We start from the raw sequence: 23,087 nt of genomic DNA, 5'->3' as shown, positions 1-23,087 counted from the left end.
GTACAGAGCATGAGAGGCCCCTGGCTCAAGGGATGGTAGGTCCCTGAACCATCTCAAGCCCCCAGTAAGGTGAGCAGGCAGAAAGGGGTCTGGACCCGTCCTATGTAGAGCGCCCAGGGAGGGGCAAAAGGTTGAAGGGGCAAAGATCTCAGCCCGCATCCCTCTCCTGAAATCCAATGGGCCTGGGACCCCAGGGGAGGAGGCAGGGGCGCCAGGCAAGACGGTGTCAGTTTCTCTTCCTCAGAGGATTTTGACACCCTGCTTCTCACTCAGTCCCCAGGACAGCCAGGTGAGGTATGTAAGGCAAAGAAGAGGATCCCATTTTATAAAGGAGGCAATGAGGTTAATTTCTGTGACTAGCCCACGCTGATGGCAGAGCTGGGAGAGGAGATTCTAGGGTCCTTGGTCAGAAGGACTCCCCGTGCGGGAACAGGCGGGCTTTGTAAGGCAGCTGGGGGTTTCTGAGATAATAAATGCCAATCTAGGGGATGAGGTGAAACAAGGCCCCAGTCATCGCTGTGGGTCTCACCTCTCATATCCTCAGCCACCAATCACCAGCACAGCCAGTTAACTCCACAGCCAGTTATCAGAGCAGCCCACAGGAGGCCGGAGGGGGGACCAGGCTCAGCCCTGAGCGACTTTGTTATGGGGGAAGGACTTCTGGGACACTGGATCACAGAGATAATGGGTGCTCAGAGGAGACCAACTTCATCCCACCCCCCCCGCCCATTCCCCTACCCTCTTTAGCCAGAGTGGCTGGAAGAGGCGTGTTGTAAGGAAGGAGGAAGGCCATATGTTACCATCTATGAAAAATCCTCCTGTTCCTTCAGTCACTGCCCACCTCACCATCCACTCTTGGATCCCTTTCACAGCTAGGCAGACGGAGGACTAGAAGGAACTTTCTTTGGAAATCAGACCACTGCTTTCTGAACGTTGCCCCCTGGGAGGACTAAACAAGCAAGGAATCCCCACCCTTCAGGAGCCCAGCTCTGAAGTCGGGCCCCAGGGGCTCCAGGTCACCTGGCTCACATACGAGTCCCTTGCCAGACCTATTCTCACCATCACACGCAGTCATGCCTTTAAAAATTCCTGGGGCAGATGCGGGGTGGAAGTCACCTTCTCCCTAAATCTCACATGTAAGGGTCTCATGATCTTGGAAGGGAGAATTTTGCCTCCCCCTCCCCCTGCTAAACTTGGAGGGCAAGATGACCTTGCTTCTGGGCACAAGATCTGGAGATGGGCTCACAGCCTCAGAGCCTGAACTCCAGAGGAGGCAGGAGGGAGGAAAAGACAGACCATGAATGACACCAAAGACCAAAAGATTCCTTGGGGGTTGGGGGTGTTTAGGTGGGAAGTGTCTTGGAAACAGTCACCTAAGGAGTAGGGAGAACCCAGTAGAGCCAGTCTCTCAGACCAGGTGTCCATAGCAGAGGAGAAAAGGGGGCCTGGTGGGTGTGTCTCAGAAAGAGATGGATGGGAGCTTTGAAGGATAGCATTTCTTATTTCCATGAAACCAGCACCTCTTTCTCCCCATCTACCAAATGAGCATCTATAGGCAGTTCAAGGACACCCATTAATCTGTCCCACTGTCCATTCATTCATCTGTCTGTCCGTCTGTCCAGCTTTCCATCCAGTCATTTGTCCACCCATCAATCTGTCCATTTCACCCACTCACCTATCCTTCCATTCATCCACCTATCCCTCCCTCCATCCATCCATCATCCTTCCATCCAAGGAGGTCAGGTCCCACTCGGTCTCCCCAGGGCTGCTGGGAAGGGCCTGTGGTCCAGTGGCATTTATGGGGCATGTGACCTGCCTGCCTGGCCTGCGGAGGCAGCCCCGCCCCGGCCCTCAGGCAGGGGGCTGGTCCAGGCATGTGGGAGTATTTATACCTCAGTGGAAGCTCCTGGGGAGTTCCTGGGCTGAATGACTCCCCGAAGAAGCCGTGATGGTGGCCATGGCCCAGAGCCTACTGTGAGTGCTTGGATTCAGCTCCTCTGGGGCCAAGGCTGGGTGGCAGGGGCTGGGAACGGGCTGGAGAGATGAGAAGCTGCCCACGATGGTCAGGGACGGTAGAAAGGAAGGGGTTCTGGGCAAAGGAGAATGGGGGAACCGAAAGCTGTTGGAGTTCAACATCCACAGCCAGGCTGGGACCCACCCTGCAGGAGGGATGAGTCCATTGCCATTTACTAGCCCTCGGTGAACGGCAGGAAGGATACGGCAAGAAGACTAACATTACAAGAGAGATTACATTACGGGTTAGACATCGGGAAGAACTTCAAGGTCGGCCCCAGGCATGCGAGGTGGTTCGAGCGCTTTTTCGGGATGGGCATACCGAGTTCTGCTCTAAGACAGGCCTACTTCCAGAGGCAGAGGGATGACTGAAGTGGCTTCAGGAGAGCCCTGGTTTGGGGAATGGGAACGACTCAGCTGCAGGTGTCCGTGGCTCAGATTTGAGGAAAGCATCACATGGGGGACATGATCACTCTTCATCCTTTGTTCTTATTCCCCACTCCACCCCCTGCCCTTTTCATCTGTAGTTGCTTCTCAGAGTGCTTTAATCAGATCTCAAGGCAGGGGCAGCTGACCCACTTCCTGATACCGAGTCAGGGTCAAGAGCCAGAGGGGACAGGATTTTGGCCTCAGAACCCCCAACCTTGATGGGAGCAGAGGAGCTAGAAACCCCAGACTCCCAGTATCCAGGGTGTCCAGCCTCAGGAGTGGCCCCTACCAAACTGCTCCAGGGGACCCCTCCCAGCAGCCGGGAGGGTGGAGCCTGGGTGGGGCCACAGGCGGCACTGGGCACGGTCCCCACCCCTTGTAAAACATGCTGCCACAGCCAGTAACAGAAACCATTAAGGTGGAACTCTACCATCTCCACCTCTGTAAAGGGCAGGTAGGAGCAGCCTGCATGGGAGGGAGTGTGTAGAGCCCAGTGAGGGCCCTTAGTGTCCTCTGTGACTCAGCCGCCCACGTAGGGTACAGGGACAGACCGCCCCAAGGAAACCTCCAACCTTGCCCCTCACCTGCCAATCTGGCTTCCAGGTGTGAGCAAGGAAGTTGAGGTGTTCCCGAGGTGGGGCTGTGTAGCGTAGTGGTTAGGCACTCTCGCTTTGAAGCCTGTGTCTGAATCCTGGGGAGCATCATTCACTAGCTGAGTGAACTTGGGCAAGTCAGGTTAACCTCTCTGAGCCTCAGTTTCCTCGTCTATAAAATGAGGGTGATAATACAGCACCTCCTTTCTGGGGTATAATAACTCACCCAGTTGTTCCTGGTCCCCTTGAGGATTTCCTCAGAGAGGTCCCTCCTGAAGAAAAAGCAGAGATGAGGGCCTAACTGACAGCTCTGTGGACCATATACACATCCACAGGACCAGCTTCAACATCTTTAGATGTAAATGGTCCCAGCGCATCATTTTACTTATAACGAAACTGAGTACAGAAAAGGAGAAGCGACTTGTCCAAGGTCACACAACCAGCCAACAGGGTGTCCCCCCGCTCCTACCCCACAAATACCCCCTCTGCCTTAATCCTGGGGTACTGGGAAAAGAGTCTCTGAGGGGTGGGGAGATATGCTGGGTGGAAAGGACAAAAGACCTGGCTGTTTGTGAGAAGGACACAGAGCAAAGATTTGATAACACTGGTTGTTGATCCTGTGTTCATTCTTTCTGAGGAATTTATTCCTCGTCATGTTTCCTACTCAGGTTAGCATTTCTTTCTTCCCTCCGACTCCAGGAAAGATCAAGTCTACTTCTTCTATCCCTACCCCTGCCCTCCCACTCCTCAAGGATCATGGAAGAAGGAAAAGTTCTGAGAGTAGGGGGTAGACAGAATACCTGGATACTAAAGTGGTCTTCTGCTAAAGTTTTGCCAGCGTTGCACCCCTGGAGTGGTTTGGGGGCGTAACTGGGGCTCTGAGGCCTGAGACGCAGGAGATGTGGTTTTCAGTTTTAACTATGTGGCCCTGGGCATGTCATTTCTCTCTGGACCTTAATCTTCTCCCCTGAAAAATGGGATTAATGACATTTCTCCCCTACCAGTGATGTATGATAAATGCTCACCCACCAGCTCTCCAAAAAAAAGGACTAATTTGTAGCATTTGCAAATTTCCTTGGGTAAATATTCCCACCAAGGCCAATTTGGGCCAATTTCACCAAAAATGGATTTGGAAAGAGATGGGTACAGTTGGCCCTAACAAGTCCATAGCAGCTGACTCCAGCACACCACTGCCTGCTACTCTCTGGGGCAAAGGGAGGATGAAATGAGATGATAGATACGAAGGTGCTTTGTCAACTGCAGAGTGCTTTATAGATGTGCAGTTGTGATTAGGGAAGTCCTTACAGTCCAAGGGACCCCAGGGCACTGTCCACCATCGAGAGCCCTGGCCTAGCTCTAGCCCAAAAAGAGAGCAGGTTGTGGGTTGTGGAAGCCCACCCTGAGTGGCAGGGTCATGAGTGCCATCAGGGGTAGCTCCTGGGATCCAAGGAAGGAGGAGAGCTGACTGGACCTCCTGCACTGGTTTGCTGACGAGATTTGCAGGCACACATCCTATTGTGCCCCCTGAAACTGCAGCAGGTAGCGTAAAGATTAGTCATCAATGAAAGATTCCTCGTGAATGCAGATGCCAGAGCCCGGACACTGCAACCGTCAGAGAGGCCTCTTGAGGGATCCAAAGCAAGAGTCGCCTCCCCTTCCTTCCTACTCGAATCCCTGGGAGTTTCTGCAGCCATTCTCCCTCAGGGGAAAGGCTAAAACGATCTCTGAGGCCAGAGGGTCAAGAGGAGAGAAGTGTAGCCTCTGCCAATGGGGGAGGATGATGTCAGGGAGACGGAGGTGGGAGGCAGAAAAGAGGAGTTCCCTCCGCTCTCCTGGTCCTCACCCCCAGAGCTCATCATTTAGGATAACTCTGTCCCACTGCTAATATTAATAATAGCTATCATTTACTGAGCACATCCTATGCATTAAGTTATTTGCAAGCAATATATCACTTAACCCTCCAGAGAGGTACGTACTATTAGCCCTATTTTATAGATGAGGAAACTGAGGTCCGAGGAAGGACGCTGAGCGAGTTGCCCAACCAAAGTCCCACTGTTAAATGGGATTCAAACCCAATCCTGACTCTAGAGCTTCGGAACTAGATAATGCAACTTTAAGAGCTCCACCAGCTACTCGAGAAAGGGGTCAGGGACTAAGGCAGCCTCATCCCTCTCTCCACAAGGGGGGAGGTGGGTCCACAAGCCCTGTTATCAGAGGAGCAAAAGGAGATACAGAGAACTGCACCGTTTTTTCAAAGTCACACAGCCAGGAAGTGACACAGCTGGGACTCAAACTTGGGTCAGCCCAAATCCCAAACCTTTGCTCTTAACCATATGTTCTTCTGCCTCTGGAGAGGAGAGTGACCACCGCCCCACGTGTTACAAAGCCCAAGACCTGGGGGAGGAAGGGGCCCAGGTTTGCCTCTGGTAGGCCTGGAGAAGGCCTTGGGAAAGCACCTCTGGACCAGGGCCAGGAGTGGCAGGCGGGCCTGAGCTGTCCAGGGGCTGTCCAGGGAGCAGGGGCCGGGCCGCGCAATCATGCGGAGCCAGAGATGGGCTGCCCTGCACCTCGGGCCCCAGGCCTGCTCCACCGTGGTGTCCAGTTACGGCCAGCTCGGCGCTTCCCTGGTCACGCCACATTTAGCATTGCCGAGTGAGCGGCACCGGGACATGGAGAAGGGGCGGTGGAGACTCTTGAAGGGGCGGGAGAGCCTCCACCAGGCCCCCACCTGGACCCCAGCTCCTAGCCCCCTCTGCCACTGATCCTCTGAGGGACTTTGGGCAATTGCCCTCCCTTCTTTGTCCCCACTACCCCCTTGTCAAATGAAGGAGAGAGCTTATTTAACAAAGGTGTACCAACCCCAGGCTGGGCACATGGAGTCACCACGGCCATCCCTCCCCACCAGAGCTCCTGGGAGAGCAGGGCTGGGGAAATGCAGTTCTCCTGCTCTGCCGGAGGGGGTCTTGTGTGTGTGTAAACCTCGTGCTTTTCTTGTTGTTTGGCGCCTAGCCCATGCACCCCCCACTCTGACCCGCAACAAATGAAGAGACTGAGAGGAGTGTAGCCTTCAGAGTCAGACAGATCTGGGTTCAAAACTTGACTCTATCAAGGATTAGCTATGTGACTTGGGCAAGTCACTTAACCCCTCTGAGCCTCAGTTTCTTCATCTGGAAAGTGAGGTTAATAATGTCCCTCACCCACAGGATTATTCTGACAAACCAATGAGAAAATTCTCCTAATCATTTACACAGTGGCCAGCCCAGAGCAGACTCTCAGCAAAGGGTGGCCTTTCTCAGAAACCACTTGGGCAAAGAGGAAGAAATTCAGGAGAAACTGCCCTTTGCAGATGGTGGAGAAGGAAGGCAGAGAAGTGAGGGTAGTAGTAGTAAGAACCATACTAATGTTATAAAGCAGAGACTAACACACCATTGTAAAGCAATTGTACTCCAATAAAGATGTTAAAAAAAAAAAAAAGAACCATACTAATAATGATGTTAATAACGAGGGCTGGCATTTACTGAGAACTTACTACATGCTAGGCACTGTGCTAAATTCTTCATGTGCATGATTTCATTTAATCCGGCATCCCCACGAGGGCGGCCCTCTCTCTCTCCCTGTTTTTGCAGATGATTGATGTGGAAGCTCAGAAAGCTTCGCTAACACAGCTAGCAAGGAAAGGCAAAGGCTGGCTTTGAGCTGAGTCCTCTTAACCACTCAACTGTGCTGGGTACAGAGTTCTCCTATAATTCTAGAAGGTCTGAACAGCAAGAGCCCTCCATGTCACCTAGTATAGGCCCTGAGTTTTTCGAAAGGTGAGTGCAAAGCTCAGAAAGGGCACTGGCCTGCGCAAAGTCCCAGGTACTTTGGAGTGTGGAAGACATAGGAGAAAACCAAATATGCCACACGTTCCACAGTGGGCCGGTAGTGGCATCCCCAGTGCCGTGGGGGATGCCGGCCAGGCTCACGGGGCCACGAGGCATCCAAGTCCCCTCGAGTCCACCTGCCTCTCTCTCTCTGTGTCCTTCATACTCTGTCTCTCCCATTGTTTATCTGCTTCCTTCTGTTTCCGATGTTCCTCTCAGTTTGTCTGTTTATCTGTCCCTGTCTGTCTGTTTCCCCCTCTCATCAGACATCTGGCTGGAGTCAGGGTCCCAGCCTGGGGATGGGGTGGGAATGGAGGTGATGGACTTGGGCTTGGTCAGCCCTGGACGGTGGTCCTCACACTCATCACAGCTGGCTTTCTTCGAGGCCAGGACTGGGTGATGGTGTCGCTACTCCTGCAGCAGTCTGACGTCACGCTGCCGGGCCCCACCAGACTGGAGGGCGAGCCCCAAGGGGACCACATGCAGGCACCGGGCCTCCCAGGCTCCCCTGCCCCACAGAACGTAAGTACCAGGCACTTAGGTCCAGGCTGAGGCCAAGACCTGAGAGGTGCACGAGCCGCAGGTGGGCCATCACCCCCACCCCCCAGGGACCTGCCTGCATCTGTCTTGTCCCTTCCACCAGCAAATAAGTACCCAGTGACTCCCAGATCCAGAAGTGTCAGACCTGGGCCTCTGCTTGTCCCTTCAGTCTGGGGCTTTCCCAGGGCAGGGCTGTGCCTCCATCCTGCTGGGGGCGACCAGGTTTAGAAGCAGTGTGCTCTCGTCAGATTGGGGTTTCCCAGGGCAGGCTATGTCTCGCCAGAGCTCAGCCACAGGCCCTTTACCTTCGCGCAGAGTAGGGTCCCGGTGCAGCCTCCGCTCACAGGCTCTCTACCCTCTGTCCACCCCAGAAGCATGCCGGCTTCAGCTGCTCATCATTTGTGCCCGATGGCCCTCCAGAGAGGGCACCCTCACTGCCTCCACACAGCCCCTGCGCCGCATCACCGGGTCCCGAGCAGGTCCACTGCCCAGCTGGCCCTGGCCTGGGCCCCTTCCGGCTCTCACCCTCAGACAAGTACCCCGGCTTCGGCTTTGAGGAGGGCCCGGCAAGCAGCCCCGGGCGCTTCCTCAAGGGCAGCCACGTGCCCTTCCATCCGTACAAGCGGCATTTCCATGACGACGTCTTCCCTGAGGCCCAGACCGCCTTGGCCCTCGCTGGACACTCCTTTAAGACCCCAGGGGCGCTGGAGGCCTTTGAGGAGATCCCCACAGATGTGGGGGAGCGTGAGGCCTTCCTGCCCGGCTTCCCAGCAGAGGCCTGGTGCAACGGGCTCCCCTACCCCAGCCGGGAGCACAGCCCCCAAGTCCTGGTGAGTACCAGTGGCCGGCAGCCATCCCACCTACCCCCATCCCAATTCCTGGCAGCCCAGAACAAACCCCCCGCCATCCCTTTCCAGAGCTTTCCACTCAGGGTCAGTGTGCACCAGGAAAGCAGTGAGCTCAGAGAGCTGGGGACCCTAGGCTTCATTCTGGGCCTCCAGGTCAGCTGGGCAAGGGTCGCTGCCCTGGCCTGGTGTGGAGGGGATAAGGCTGGGGAGGCCGGTCAGACCGAGGAAGCTGGAAGCTTCCCAGAGGCTCCTGAGTCAGGATTCCAGTGTGCAGCTTCTCTCTGTGTAAGTGTCAAGAATCTCCAGCCAGACCTACAGGCTCATATGCAAATGTGAGAAGAAAAACGCATTCCAGAGGCCAAGAGAAAGGGTTTAGGGAGGAGCCACAGGGCACAATGTTCTCTCCAGCATCAGCCTACAGAGTTGAGAGAGGACTTAAGTCTTCTCAAAGGACACTCTGGTCCCATTCTTTACCCGGAGTGAGGCCTGGGTATATTCATAGAAATACCTTGAAAGCACCTTGAAAGCTCATTTCCTTTCATAGCCGTACCCACAAGCTGTGTGACGTTGGGCAAGTCACTTAAGCTCTCTGAGCCTCATCAGAAAAGTATCGTTAATAGTACCTCATAGGCTTGTTGCCTTGGGAAGAGGAAGACTAAAGGGAGCTTTGCTCCCCGCTCCCCAGCCTGGGCTGTGCCTACTCCAGATGCCCACCAGCTCTCCTTACCTCTTGCTTTCAAACAGGCTCCCATTCAATCCACAAGCCACCCCCAACAAAAGCCTGTTTCCCAGGAGTGGAAGATAGAGAAGGCGCTGGGCCCCTACCAATTGCGGCCAAGACGGAGTCTGCTTCTGGTTCTGGGGCCCTTTGACGGCGTCTTCCTCAGGCCCATTGAACGTGGCAGCAGCCCCCAGGAAAGGGACCATCATACCAGTTACTTCCCCCTAAATGTCCACTCAGTGCCAGCCCGTGGTCACTGTGCCAGATGCTTTCTTTCAAGTGCCCTGTTCAATCCTCATGACAACCCTCTAAAGAGTTCCCACTAACCCCATTTTGCAGATGAGGAGACTGAGGCTCCGTAGAGAGCAAGTGACTTGCCCAAGGTGTCTCTCAGCCTATAAGAAGTGAGGCTGAGGTTTGAGCCCACTTTCTTACACACACACACACACACACACAATGGAGAGAAGAGTTTGGGCCCAGAGACCCACAGCAGGCTGGCTGACTCTGAGTGATCTTAGGCACATCACTTCCCTTCAATGGGCTCAGCCCCACCATCTGCCAAATGATAGGGCTGGACATAGTGTTTGTGGCCCTTCTAGATCTGAGATTCTATGATTAGGGTTATCTCTACATCAGCAATCCCGGGCACACCCAGAAAGAGCTCACAGCTAATTTGACCCTCTGGGCCCAGATGCTGGTTCCCAAGGCCCCTGGTAATCCCAGGAAGAATGGTCCACCTGCTCTTGGCCTTGTTGACCTTCCTGTACCTAGCTGCATACTCTGTCTGGCCCTACTCTGGGTAGAACTCTATGCTGGCCCCTGGGGGCTCCATGTGGGGCTCACAACCCTTGGGAGGCCAGGATCTGGCCTCCACCGCCAGCAGCAGCTGCAGGCTCCCTCCGCCAGAGTGAGAAAGGCCACGGGGCTCCAGCAGACCAGCAACAGTGTACACTCCCCAGAGCAGAGAGCAGAGGCTCTGAGTTGGGGATGGCCAGAGCAGAGGGGACTCGCTAGCCCCCTCCAGAGAGCCTGCCAGAGTTCCCTTGGGCTTTGCAGAAGAGGAAGGGTCAGGACCTTGGGGGCCCCAGCTGGACCAACCTCTCTGGCCACTTCCTGTGCTCCCCTCACCATGGCTCTGCAATGGGAATTCTAGAGCAGTGGTCCTTTGCACACCTGCTCTGAGGGGCTGGTGGCTCTGAACCAACAAGCAAGTCCTGAGCCGGGCTTGGTGAGTGGGGTCAGGCAGTGCACCCTTGTGCCATTCCAGGGAGACCTCTGGTCCTACCCCAGCTTCAGTGTGACCAATGACAAGTCTCCCCCATGTCCCCAGACAGCCCAGCCTCAGTCTCTCACCTGCAGGGAGGTGGGGGGATGGGGAGCCCTGTCAGTTCCAGCCTCAGCTCCACCACTAACTTGCTGAGTTCCCTCAGGAAAATCCCTGCCCTTCTCTGTTCTCTATTTGTTCTCCAGGAATAAGCTCTGGGGGAGGCAAAGTAGGGGTTGCTTTTGTGTAAGGTTCGAGACACAGAAGAGAAAAAGGAAGAAAAATATGGTCCAGCTCGGTCATCTGTTATTTTTTCCTTCCAGCAGGAGTCAGAAGTTGAGGTCAAGCCCCCACCTCTGGAGAGCGGTCCAGGCATGTACTGTTACCAGCCCCCCTTGCAGCATATGTACTGTCCTTCCCAGCCCCCCTTCCACCAGGTAGGTCTGCGGCAGGTGGGCAATTTTCCCCAGGGTCTCAGGATATTACATGTGTGGGTGTGTGTGTGAGTGTGTGTGTGCACACCTGGATGGGCAGGTAGGGAGAGCCGGGCCCTGAATCTCAGGCTGGGCCACCTGGGGTGGGGAACAGGGGTTCACCGGGAGGGAAGCAATTGCCCTTCTCTTGGGGTGGGGTTTGTCTGAGACACTGCCTGAGAGGTCTCAGGAAAGAGAGTGGGACTGAGACTGGGGCAGGGCCGGATGGGAACCAAAAGGGGAGAGAAGAGGAGAGCTAGAAAAGGACTGAGCAAAGAGAAAAGGAGTAAATGGGGTGACACACAAGGCTGAGCAGACCAGGGAACAGCGGGCTTTCGTCTGGGTCAGCCACCATCTTATGTGGCCTTGGCCTCAAACTTCCCTTTAGCCTAGACAGGGTGGAACCAGGAGTGAAGTTAGGGGACCTTCCCAGTTGGAGGTTACAGGTCCCCATCATCTCTGGCCCTATCCCCCTTCCCACCCCACTGCCCAGCCTCAGCTCCTCCCAGACGTACAGGAAGCCAAGTAATTGACCCATACTGGCATGGGATGGAGGTTTTTAAAAAGAGAAAGAAAAGAGTCCTAGAATAGCCAAGCAGCTCCCAGGAGTCGCCGGGCAAGACAGAGCAAGTGACTGCCCAGCACCCCGCTTCATCCACCTGCAGCCTGGCACTGAGACAGGCCCTGCCTGTGGAGCAGGTTCTGCTCCCAGCTCTTTGGCATTGGCCTTGATCTTGGCCAAGCCAGGGAGGCAGGCAGGTGGGCGGGGGATGGGGGTGTGTTGGTCAGACTGCCTGCTTAGTGCGGAGAAAGAAGGAGAAGGAGGGAAGCAGAGGAAACACAAGAGGGATCATCCTCACTCCATGACGAGCCTGGCTGGAATAGCCGAGCGCTCCTGAGGCTCGCGGTCTGACCCAGGGTAGGAATGTCCCTGAGGCGGCCTGGCCCGTCAGGGACTGAGCCACAGCAGGGCGAAGGGACTACCAGACCCTAGGCGGCCTCGTCATGCCCAGCCCTGTCTCGATGCCCTCTATTTTCTGCACCCCCTCCTCGAACAAGATAGCCACACCCAGGGCTTTATGGAACCTGCAGAGAGGTGACTCAGTCACTAAGTGTCTCTCGGGTGACCTGGAAAGATCACTTCGGCCTGGAGCAGATGGGGGAGTCAGAGTTTCCTACCCACCCTCACCCCCATAAAACACCATCCCTGGCACCGCAGCCACTCCCTTTGCCATAAAAACCACCTCCTACCCTCACCTGCCCACCATCGTGACCAGCCCTTTCAAGGAGCCACTGAAACTCATAAAAGGTGGCAGTGCCCAGCAAATGCCCAGGCTGGACACCCCACTTCCAGCCCGACCACTCCAGGAGATACCAGAGAGGTCTGGAGCGCCTGCCCAGAAGGGTACAAGGGCCTGGGCTACCCCTCACACTCTCTAGCCCAACTCCTGTCCTATCACCATGGCAACCAGAGTACCTAGAGACCTGAGAGAAAGATGCTGGAGGAAGGGAGCTCTGAGGCCTCTGAGATCCTGAATTCTGGAATGTGGATCTCCTCACAGGCCCCCGGATAGCCGCATCCTTGGCCAGCATCCTCAGATAGCTCTTTGGGGCCCATGACCATTGTGGTGGAGCACAGGAGAGAAGAATCTAGCCTCAGTTCCTTCTCTGGATGTATGTGAATGGGGGCAGGGAGCCCCCTTCCTTGGGAAGACTGGTTACCATGGCAACCACTCTGCCCCTTTGACCTCTACAGTACTCACCAGGTGGCAGCAGCTACCCTGTACCTTACCTGGGCTCCTCACACTATCCATACCAGCGGATTGCACCCCAGGCCAGCACCGATGGGCACCAGCCTCTCTTCCCAAAACCCATTTACTCCTACAGGTACGTTTCTCAGCACTCCTGAGGTAGAAGGAAGAGGGCTGAGAGGACCCTGGGGAAACTGAGACATGGAATCCCTTGAGGTATAAGGGTAATGGCAGGGAATGGAAGTCATAGCTAGTGGACTTCCAAAGGATGCTATAGAGAAGATTCCAGCATGGGGCAGGGGGATTGACTAGTTCACCTCTGACCTCTCATCTCACCCTGGGGAGCCATGTCTGTGGCTCAGCTCAGCAGGTGCTGGTGCCCTGGATGAGCCCGCTAAGTTCTAGCTTCCTGGGGCCCAGGGCCTGAAACTGAGAGTTTAGGGGGGATGATTCCCCCCTTCTCCCTCCCTCCCCAGATATAGAGAGAAGCTTCACCCCAAAGCTCTGCTGGAAGTAAGTGAGGGATGAGGTCTGCAGATGCGGCTCAGTTATCCAGCACCTACCAGATCTGGTGCAACTGCTCTGGCGCTGGGGTTATAAGTACCAGGCCAGCAGCACCCAGCCCATCTGGGAGACCTTCCATCTGAACTTTCATTCATCTAACCAGCATCAATACTCGACCTCCTGTGTGCCAGGCCCCTCATGGGGTCAGGTCATCAGCCAGTATGAGCTCAGGAGAAGGAAAAGGAACTTAAACATTATCCAGGAGCACAGAGAAGGGGTTTGTGGAAGGCCAGATGATGAGCAGAAAGGAGCACATGCAATCTTTGGAGTCCAGTAGAACTGGGTTCTACTCCAGGCTCTGAATTTATTAGCTGTGAAACCTCAGGCAAGTTACTTAATCTTTCTGAGCCTCTGTTTATTCATCTGTGAAAAAAAAAAAGAGAGAGAGAGAACTGCAATGTTCAGGCCTTTGGATGGATTAAGTGAGAGAATGTGCTTGGCACTTTTTAGGGACTCAAAAAACCTTAATCCCCTCCCTTACTATCCAACATTCATGCAATCGGCTGAAGGCTGACTGGTAATGACAGCTTCCATTTAATGAGTGCCTTCTATGTGCTAGGCAGCATGCTTAATCCTCACGACTCTGAGACAGCTATTACTCTCTTCACTTCAAAGCTGAGGAAACTGAGGCTCAGAGAGGTTAAGGCACTCACCCCAGGTCACACAGCTAGTGAGTGGCCAAAGCCAGGATTGTAACCCAGCTCTCTCAGATGCCACGAGACCCTTGTATATCAGTAATTCCTGACTTCAGTGGACACTTTCTCATTCCTTCTTCTCTGGACCTCATAGGGCCTCTCACGCATGAATTCTACAGCAGACTATTCTTCCTTGACTATTCCAGCCAGGCCGGGGGTGGGGGTGGGGAGACTCCAGGCCAGGTCAGAGGTTCAAACTCTCAGAACTTTCTCTGCCTTCAGCATTCTCATCTTCATGGCCCTGAAGAACAGTAAAACTGGGAGCCTTCCCGTCAGCGAGATCTACAATTTTATGACGGAGCACTTTCCTTACTTCAAGGTGAGCCCCAAATCCACCACACCCCACCAGCCCCAGGCAAGCCAGGCCTCTCTGGAACCAGAGGATTCTGTTGGGAGGTGGGAGATGAGTTTGAGTGAAAGCCAGGAGAGGGTGTGTCCCCCACATGCTCCCCCTTGTCTCCACTTCAGAAGGACAGTTCTGTGTGAGGAAGAGAGAGCTCAAGCCATTCACCAAAGGTCACACAGCAGGCTGGAGTCAGACCTCATGCTGGTGGAAGGTGGACATGGCAATTCTGATAGGCTTCAAGGAGCGTCCACCTACCCCAAATGGGGAGAGAGAGCTTGGGAAGAAATGCGAGGCTGTTCCCACCGCTGCCCCCAGGATGCTGTAGGACTGGAGGAACTGGGGTAGGAGCTGGCCAGCCAAGGTGACACAGGATGCTGGGACTGCAGAACTCATTACCTTCCTGGGAGAGATTAGGATCTGCCTCTGTGGGCGGCAGTCTCAGCTGCTGTTCTGCCAGAAAGCAGAGTGTGGGCTTCATGGTCTTAGAGTGCCCTAGGGAACTGGCTGGTTCACCCGACCTTCCCATGGACGGGATCTATCAATAATTTCTATCATCCACAGAAGGGATGGGGCTCTAGCAAACTCCCTCCCTAGAGGCAGGACAGATGCCCTTCTCTCCATTTACTCAAGGCCAAACATCAAGTGGGATCACTTGCCGGCTCAAGCTCTCTGGCTTCCCACACCACCCACTTCCCTTGTCTGATGCTCCCCAGGCCCTCCAACAAAAACCCCTTCTTCTGGGGTGGGTGCAGGGGAGGTCAGAGCTTGCGTGTGAGGGGTGCCTTCTCCAAGGCCTGCACCCTAGTGGATACAGTCTCACCTTCTACCCAGGCAGAGGGTGGGAGCTGCGGCCCAGGTAAGCCAGAACCCAGCTCCACCTGCCAGTGATTTCTGGCCCCACCGTCTTCCCAACTGTGCTGCCTGGGGGTAATTCGAGGCTGATATTCAAACAAGCTTGTACTTGCTGAGCTGCTATCAGATGAGGAGTGGGCAAGATGGTCAGAGTTCTGGCCAAGAATGAAAAAGTATTGTCATCCATCAAAGGTCCTGGAAGGGAGAGGAGGAAGGAGAGTTGTCACGGGGATTCAAGAAGCATCAAAGTCAGTATCCAGAGCTGCCCTTCTACCCCAGCAAGTCAGGGGACCAGAGCCTCCCTGGCCTATAACGCTTTTAGAGGGTCCCCTAGGGCTTCAAGGAGCCAGGCCAGAGAGAGGGAGGTGAGGGCCCTGCCCCATTCCTCTCAGCCTGTCCTCCCTGCCAACTCCCAGCCCTTCCCTACGTCTCATCTTCCTGGCTTAATTATTTTTCCTGGGAGCTGTGTAATCCCTGTTTTGTAGGGCTGAGTAGTGAAGAGGTCTAACTGCTTTTTTTTTTTTTGGTTCCAGTTGTTGTTCTTAGCCAGTTGCATCACTCCCTCACTCCCAAGTTTACATTTGACTTCAGAGAGAAAGCATCTGTGAGGATGGGTCAGGCCCCAGATGGTGAAAGCAGTCCTATGGGGTGAGCTGGGCAGGGCCCTTAGTTAGGGAACAGAATTGGAGTCTGGGCTCTGTCACCACCTCCTTGTGTGATCTAGGGCTAGACCCTTTCTTCTCTGGACCTCAGTTTCCCAGTCTGTAAAATGGTCAGGTTGAACCCGTCGGCGCGTAAGTTACTTCCAACTCTCACCGTTCCCCTCTGACCCACCTAAGAAATTAGTTCAAAGATCCTCTGCCCCCTCTATCACTCACTCCCCAGTTGAAGGTCATTTTTCTGGGCAAGGACAGAGTGGACCCTGGGGTGGGCAGCACTCACGTCCAAGGCAGCTGAGATGGGCGTCCTGAAGCCCTGTGAGTCAGAGATGTGGGATTGGGGAAGGTCCAGCCACTGGACATAATTGCTAGCACTGACCACCCCTCTTCCAAACAGGAAGTGGCTGGGGTGGGGGCTGCCCTGGCACCCCCAAATCACAGATTTATGGGGCCATAAAAGGGCCCAGTCCCCATTAACTCTGCCCACAGCCTTGACTCCTAGTAGGGACTGTCGTGGGAGTTGAAGCTGAATTCCCCAGCTGGCTGGTCCGGTGGCTCAAGAATTCTCTGTCATGACCCTGGGAGCCTTGAGGGTCATCTCAACCAGGCCCCTGACCCAGGCCAGCGGCCCCTGAGAAAGGCTCCAGCAGCTCCTGCGAGCAACTTGCAGTGACGCTGGCATCAGGGCCCAGTTCTGCTGGACATGATTCAGCCTGACTGCTCCCTGGGGCAAGTGAGCTGGGGAGGAGGGAGTGGCTGCCCCTCATTAAGCAGAAACTGTGAGCTGGAAGGCAGAGGGGCCGAGGGATGAGGGTAGAGGGACCTCACCAGCCAGAGCAGGCACTCTGCCCACAGTCACCCCTGCTGGGCCCAGGACTGTCACAGAGCCTGGGACAGAGCTGGAGGTGGGGGCAAAGGGGTGCCCCCTGGCACCCCCGCCACTGCCTCTCACCCAACTGAGTCAGCCTAATAGTTTTTACAACCCTCCCTGGGCGCAATTACTGCCCTGGTGGCATGACCAGGCCTCCTAATGGGTGTTTATTCTGTTGGCATGAGCACCGCCCGCCTGAGGGCTGGCCTCCTCATCAGGCCACGCCCCCCAGGCACACACATATGAACACTCACAACCACACACACAGACAACCATGGATACCCACACACACACCCAGAGAGACTTTCTCACACACACTCATTTCTCAGGGACACACATGCCCTCACACTCAGAGGACTCCACAGACCTACACCCCAGAGACAAACTCACAGCAGGGAGAGCTCAGCGTAGCGAGTCCCTCTCCACAGATGGGTCCAAGCACAGGCCTGAGGACCCAGTGGGGAGTGGCCCAACCGCAGGCTGGGGAGGGGCGGGGCCGTCCGTAGCGCCCACCAGCCCTTCCTTTATGAACCACCTACAGCCCTCTCTGAAGGGCATGGTGTAGGACGAAGGCAGATTCTAGGTGCTACTAACTGTGAGCAAGGTTCTTGCCCACCCCTGCCCCACTGCTGAAGGGTACCGAGCGTGGGCTGGGTGCTGACGAGGACGACAAGCCCCAGGGTGGGTGGCAGTTCTGTGCCCAGATAGCAAAGGAGTTTTCTGGCTTCGTGACCCCGGCCTGAATTCTTGTCTTGCTCTGCTCCGGCAGACGGCGCCTGATGGCTGGAAGAATTCTGTCCGCCACAACCTGTCTCTTAACAAGTGCTTCGAGAAGGTAGAGAACAAATCAGGCAGTTCCTCTCGCAAGGGCTGCCTGTGGGCCCTCAATCCAGCCAAGATCGACAAGATGCAGGAGGAACTGCAGAAGTGGAAGAGGAAAGACCCCATTGCCGTGCGCAAAAGCATGGCCAAGCCAGGTGAGGCTAACGGCCATGCAGGGAGGGCCCAGGGTGCCCATGAGGCAAAAAAAATAAGAGTGGAGGAGGCAAGAAAAGCTGAGCAAGGAGAACTGATAAGTGAGGAAAGCGCCTGAGTGCGGTTCTAAGGCTGGGAGCGTTCGTGGGGAAAGGGAGGCCTCATGGTGTCTCTCTCTCTCTTGGGCCTTTTCAGAAGAGCTGGACAGCCTCATTGGAGACAAGAGGGAGAAGCTGGGTTCCCCACTGCTCGGCTGCCCACCCCCTGGGCTGGCAGGCTCAGGCTCCATCCGGCCCCTGCCACCTCCAGCCGGGTTCTCCCAGCCGCTGCAGTCAATCCACCCAGCTCCGGGCCCCATTCGTGGCAAGAATCCCCTGCAGGACCTACTTGGGGGGCACGCACCCTCCTTTTATGGGCAGACATATTCGCACCTCTCACCGGGCCTGGCCCCTCCTGGACCTCTGCAGCCGTTGTTCCCACAGCCAGATGGTCACCTTGAGCTGCGGGCCCAGCCGGGCACCCCCCAGGACTCGCCTCTGCCTGCCCACACCCCACCCAGCCACAGTGCCAAGCTGCTGGCTGAACCTTCCCCAGCCAGGACCATACATGAAACCCTGCTGCCAGACGGAGACCTTGGCACTGACCTGGATGCCATCAATCCCTCTCTCACTGACTTCGACTTTCAGGGTGAGCTGGGGATGGGAAGGGAGAAGTGGGACAGTACTGGAGAGGGACATCTGGCAGTGTGGCCCGTCCCGTCTAAGTCTCCAGGCTGCGGCCTGCTAACTAACTGCTGGGTTTCAGGTCAACTGGAGCAGAGAAGGCCCAAGCTGGGTAGGGGGTAGTGGTGGTTAAGGGTCGAAGAGGAATGTCCTTGCCCCCATCTCCCTCCTCCTGGTGCCCTTGAACAGGTTCCAACTGACCTATCATCAAACCGCTCTCAGCTCTGGGTGGGCTGGAAAGGGCCCAATGTTCCATTCCATATTTGGTTGTGAGTGACCGATGGTCTGAACATTCCCAGAAGCGATTGCATTTTCTGAGTTCATCTTCTAATGCAGAGGAAGGAGACAGATCTTCCCCCTGGAAGAACGGAAGGCCTCAGAGCTAGGCAGGTCCCGGGGGAAGAGGTTCTATCTCTTCCGTTCCATCTTGCCTGCTCCATCTCTGCACGTGGCCAACCCCACCCATTCCCATCTAATCTCCAGTGCACCCCCAGGTCCTGGTACTGGCCACAGGGGGTTTGAAGGAGGGTGCTGACCCAGGCCTCAGACCTTCTGTGTGCACTGGGGTAGGAGACACCCACAAGCAGGTGGGAGCAGCCGACCCCCAGAGATCTCCCAGGCTGATGGGGAGAGAGCCCAGGTCTTGGGAAGCTGTTGTTAGAAACGAGCAGCTAGAGCCTCCCTCCAGAGGTAGGGAACAGGGCTCAACAGCCTCAGAAGAAGCTATAGACATGTGAGCTACCATAAGCATCACCTGAGCCCTGCTAACTGTGAGGCATCTTGTGAGGCGCTTTGCATGTGCTCTCTCATGTGTGCCTATAGGATAGTAGGGATTATTCAACCCACTTCACAGATGTGTACCAAGGTTAAGTAACTTATTCAAGGTCACTTAGCTAGAAAGAAGGAAAGTTAAGGGAATTCCGTGGAGGTCCAGTGGTTAGGACTCCGCGGTTTCACTGCTGAGGGCACAGGTTCAATCCCTGGTCGGGGAACTAAGATCCCGCAAGACGCGCAGGGCAGCCAAAAAAAAAAAAAAGAGAGAGAGAAAGAAGGAGAGTTAGGATTGGAACCCAGGCAGCCAAGTTCAGTCGAGGGTTTAGTTCAGCTCTCTTCCTCCAGACCCTGCAGCCCTGATACCCAGGGAAGGAGCTCCAGGCCCTGGCCTGCCACGATGCAGGTCACACAACACATAGAGGAGGAGCTGGTGGCAGCACTGTTTGCTCCCAGAGTCAGTGCTTCCTGGCTTTGCTCCCGTCCCTTGGGCCCTGCAGTGGAGGATGCCCAGGGAGCTGAGCCCAACCAGCTCACTGGACGCAGCAGTGCATTGTTGGAAGATCCTTGGTCTGGGCTGCAGATCCACCTTCCTTGGGAGCCTGGGCAAGAGCCAGGGTGAAGAGTTCCTGGGGCTCCCTCCCCAGGGTAACCCCAGAATGTACAGCATCTGCATCAACCCTTCCAATAGGCAGCTCTCAAATCCTTGATCATCTCCCCCACCCACAAGAAAAAGAGCCACACAGATCATCTGAGCTATGGCTTTCAAACTGTCCTACATGGGAGGAGGAACCAGAGAGGTTCTGCAACTGCCTGGGGTCACAGAGCTAGTGCCAAGGGGCTGTTCTCCATTCAGTGTTACCCCAATCCTGCTCTCTTTAGCATGTGAGAGCATGGGGTGGGAGGTAGACAGGGCTCCTTAGTGCCTCCCAGTGACGCCTGTTCTCTCCCCCAAATAGGAAACCTGTGGGAACAGCTGAAGGATGACAGCTTGGCCCTTGACCCCTTGGTACTGGTGACCTCACCCCTGACATCATCTTCAATGCTGCCGCCCCAACCCCCATCCCCATCCCACTGCTTCCCCCCTGGGCCCTGTCTGGCAGAGACAGGCAGCGGGGCAGGCGACTTGACACCACCAGGCAATGGGGCCTCCGGGGCAGTGGGGGACCTGCATCTCACCACCCTCTACTCAGCCTTCATGGAGCTGGAACCCATGGCCCCTGCTGGCCCCTCTGTGTACCTCAGCCCCAGCTCCAAGCCCATGGCCCTAGCATGAGCTATGCTCAGCAGCTGCTCCAGCCTTTGCCTGGCCTGGAAGTCCCAGCTGGCCACCCATGTCGGGCTCACCTTAAAGGTCAAGGAAGGAACACACTCCCTGTCCCCTGTGCCACTAAGCCAACTTGTTTGTTAGCTGGCAGCTGGGGGTGTAGAAGTCACCACCCAGGATTCTGCCCCTCACACATTTCTGCCGCCTGGTACACGAGCTCCTCGCTCAGGGCCCCTGAAGAGCAAGTGTCTGGGCAAGAAGAAAATACATTCTCCCTAGCTCACACTCATCCACACTTAAGCCCTCATGCACGTATGCACGGGCGCACATGCACAGACACACACACATACAGTTATGCAGACATACACACACACACACACATACCTTATATCCAGAGGAATCAGAACTACATCAGAGCCTGACTTCATTTTGGGGGCAGCTGAGGGCTTTGGTTACCAAAACTCAGGGCCCCCATGCCAGGTCCAAGACCACCATGGAACCCTATTCTGACGTCCACGTTCTCTGCAGGCCCGTTCCCCTCCAGGCATGATCTTTCCCAGAAGCCCCCTGTATTTATTCTCCCATCTTCATCCCAGCGGCCCATCAAGAAGGAGGAGATATGGAGTTTCTCCCCAGGTTGTCTGTGGACCCACCCCCGGGGTCTGCTATTCATCAGCACCCGCCCTGCCAGGCTCTGCCTGTCCTCAACTTAAGCTCTCTCTGGCCTTTCCCAGGATGACACACACGAGGGGCAGTGTCCACCCCAGGACCAAACTGAGCCCAATTCTGACACAAAGTGTTTGGAAAAGCCCTTGCCCTCAGAAACTTGAAACTGTCCTTTTCTCCCAGCCCTGGGTGCAGGAAGGGCCCCTCCAGGTCACTACAGTCTCACTCCTGAGAAGTTCATGTAGTTTAGGCCCCAGCTTGTGAATTACTTCCAGCTGTCTCAGGCAGCCTGGGCATTCAGGGAAGGGAAGTCTGGTAGAGGCTGGTGGGGCAGCACCCATGCCCCCCTTCTTTGACTGCTTGGCAGGCCCGGGATGCCCCTGGAATGAGGAGCTGTGACCCAGTTGCCCTCCATGCCCTACCTGAGAGCCCAACCCCTACCAAGTGGGAGCCTCAGCCTATCCAGGGTCTGAGGGTGACAAGAACCCCCGGAGGTTGGCCCCAGGTTCAGATGAGACACAAGCAGAACTCTTGAAGACCTGCCATTGTCCCCTGTCCTGGAACAATAAAGCAAGTGCCCTGTGGTCTCGGCTACCAGCTTTCTTTTCCGGACCTCCCCACCTGGGGCAGAAATGTTAGGACACACGGACTGTAGATTCCCTGGTCCTGTGATCTTACCCCGACCCTCACCTAGGACTGTGAAGTTTCAATCCAAAGAGTGAGGTATCTCGGAGTACTTCCTAACCAGCATGGGGAGGATGGGGCTGGCGGGGAGAACTTCCTCCAGGAGAACTTCCAAAAGGATTGGAAGCAGCAGCTGCCCTGCCCAGAGGAAGGGAGAGGGTGCCCTTCCACCACACCCCTTCGTACTGAGATCTACCCCTCCCTCCTCTCACCCTGCATCTCCTCACACAAGAAAGGGTCACTGCCCTACCCTGGCTGTGCCTTGCTGCCCCCATCTTTCCCTGGCTCGGCTCTGGGTTCCACAGATGACATGAATGGACCATAGCCCTGGAGGGTGGTCTCTGGAGGGCCAGGGGCCCACTCAGTCCCACTTAGGGTACCACCACCAGGCAGGCTGCTGTCACCAAACAGCAGCCCGAGAGGCAGCCCCACACTCTGCCTGAACAGGGCTGGGGCAGGTGTGGGAGCCAAAAGCACATACTTGGACCTCAGACCATGAGTCTCAGAGCAGCCACAGGTGGGTCTTTTGCTTAGAAAGTTCTTCCAGGGGCTAGGCCTAGGGGCAAGCCAACACCACCTGCCTTCCCCAGAGGACAGTTCTGCAAAGGATCCCATAATAGAACCCCGCCCTACATCAGCACCCTCCCTCACAGAGGCTCTAAGTCTGGGGCTGGGGCTAGAGGGAGAGGGCGGGGCAGGGAGTGGGGGAAGGCATGGACAGCCAGTGCACCCAAGAGGAAGATGCCCCCACCCTGCGCGCCGCAGCCCAGCCCCGCAGTATAGGAAGCGGTGAAGGCTCTCTGTCAAGCCCCCAGCTGACGTTGCACCCCAGCTCTGAGCAACCCCAGGCCTGTGTCTTGATACCCAAGACCCCAAGGGCTGGGCAAATGTTTCGTGGGAGAACCCACTTCCTTGGACGCTGGAGACTCAGACAACCTGCTCCACACCTCCAGCCTAGGCAGCAAGCAAGGACATCTCCAGGAGCCCTCAGTCCGACCTCAGTCTTCTGGGCCCATTCGACACACCTACGAGTAAGCTTGCCCCTGTGCAAGTAAGACAGGTGGCAAGCAGATAAGACTTGGGGGTCTTATGTTTGTTTGTTTGTTTGTAACCAGACTGGCCCTTGGACTTAAAACCGGGGGGGTGGGTGGCGGGGGCGGCTTCCCTCTGAACTGAGCCCCACACTTCCGCTCATATGCTGCCCCCTGCTGGCCACCTATCACCACGTGTTCAACCACCGTTTAGAGTGAGGAACAGTCTGAATGGATGCAGGGTCTGCATGCTCTAACACTATCCACTAGTCCTCTATTTGTGGGGAATTAACCCTTTTGTTCAGGGGCTCTAAACATGAGGGTTCTAAAACTGGTTAGAATTCATGAGTCCATGAATTTGAATAAAGGAATTACACCTTCATTTTCACTCATCTCTACCTCGAATTTAGCATTTCTCTCAATTAAAAAATGTCACCAGTGGGCTTCCCTGGTGGCGCAGTGGTTGAGAATCAGTCTGCCAATGCAGGG

At 55.6% G+C, this 23,087-nt stretch overlaps 1 protein-coding gene across 4 annotated transcripts; it reads left to right on the top strand.

Moving 5' to 3' along the window:
• Nucleotides 1-1,926: 1,926 nt before the first annotated feature.
• On the top strand, nt 1,927-20,226 carry FOXN1 (forkhead box N1; the record flags this gene model as incomplete). Of its 4 annotated transcripts, none has more annotated exons than XM_082678515.1 (9): nt 1,927-1,974; nt 7,289-7,420; nt 7,810-8,268; nt 10,598-10,708; nt 12,501-12,631; nt 13,977-14,073; nt 17,252-17,459; nt 17,653-18,144; nt 19,910-20,226. In XM_082678515.1, the coding sequence occupies 9 exons, from the start codon at nt 1,927-1,929 to the stop codon at nt 20,224-20,226; spliced, it is 1,995 nt and encodes a 664-aa protein (XP_082534641.1). The 4 variants fall into 4 exon arrangements, with proteins under 4 accessions (XP_082534641.1, XP_082534640.1, XP_082534639.1 ...); XM_082678514.1 differs by having other exon boundaries at nt 10,595-10,708; XM_082678513.1 differs by lacking the exon at nt 1,927-1,974 and having other exon boundaries at nt 6,932-7,420; nt 10,595-10,708.
• Between the last annotated feature and the right edge of the window lie 2,861 nt (nt 20,227-23,087).

This window comes from Grampus griseus (assembly GCF_964374135.1).
Source record: "Grampus griseus genome assembly, chromosome: 20".
Taxonomy (NCBI): Eukaryota; Metazoa; Chordata; class Mammalia; order Artiodactyla; family Delphinidae; genus Grampus; species Grampus griseus.
The sequence above is the reverse complement of the archived record's forward strand: the minus strand, read 5'-3'. Positions and strand labels throughout refer to the sequence as shown.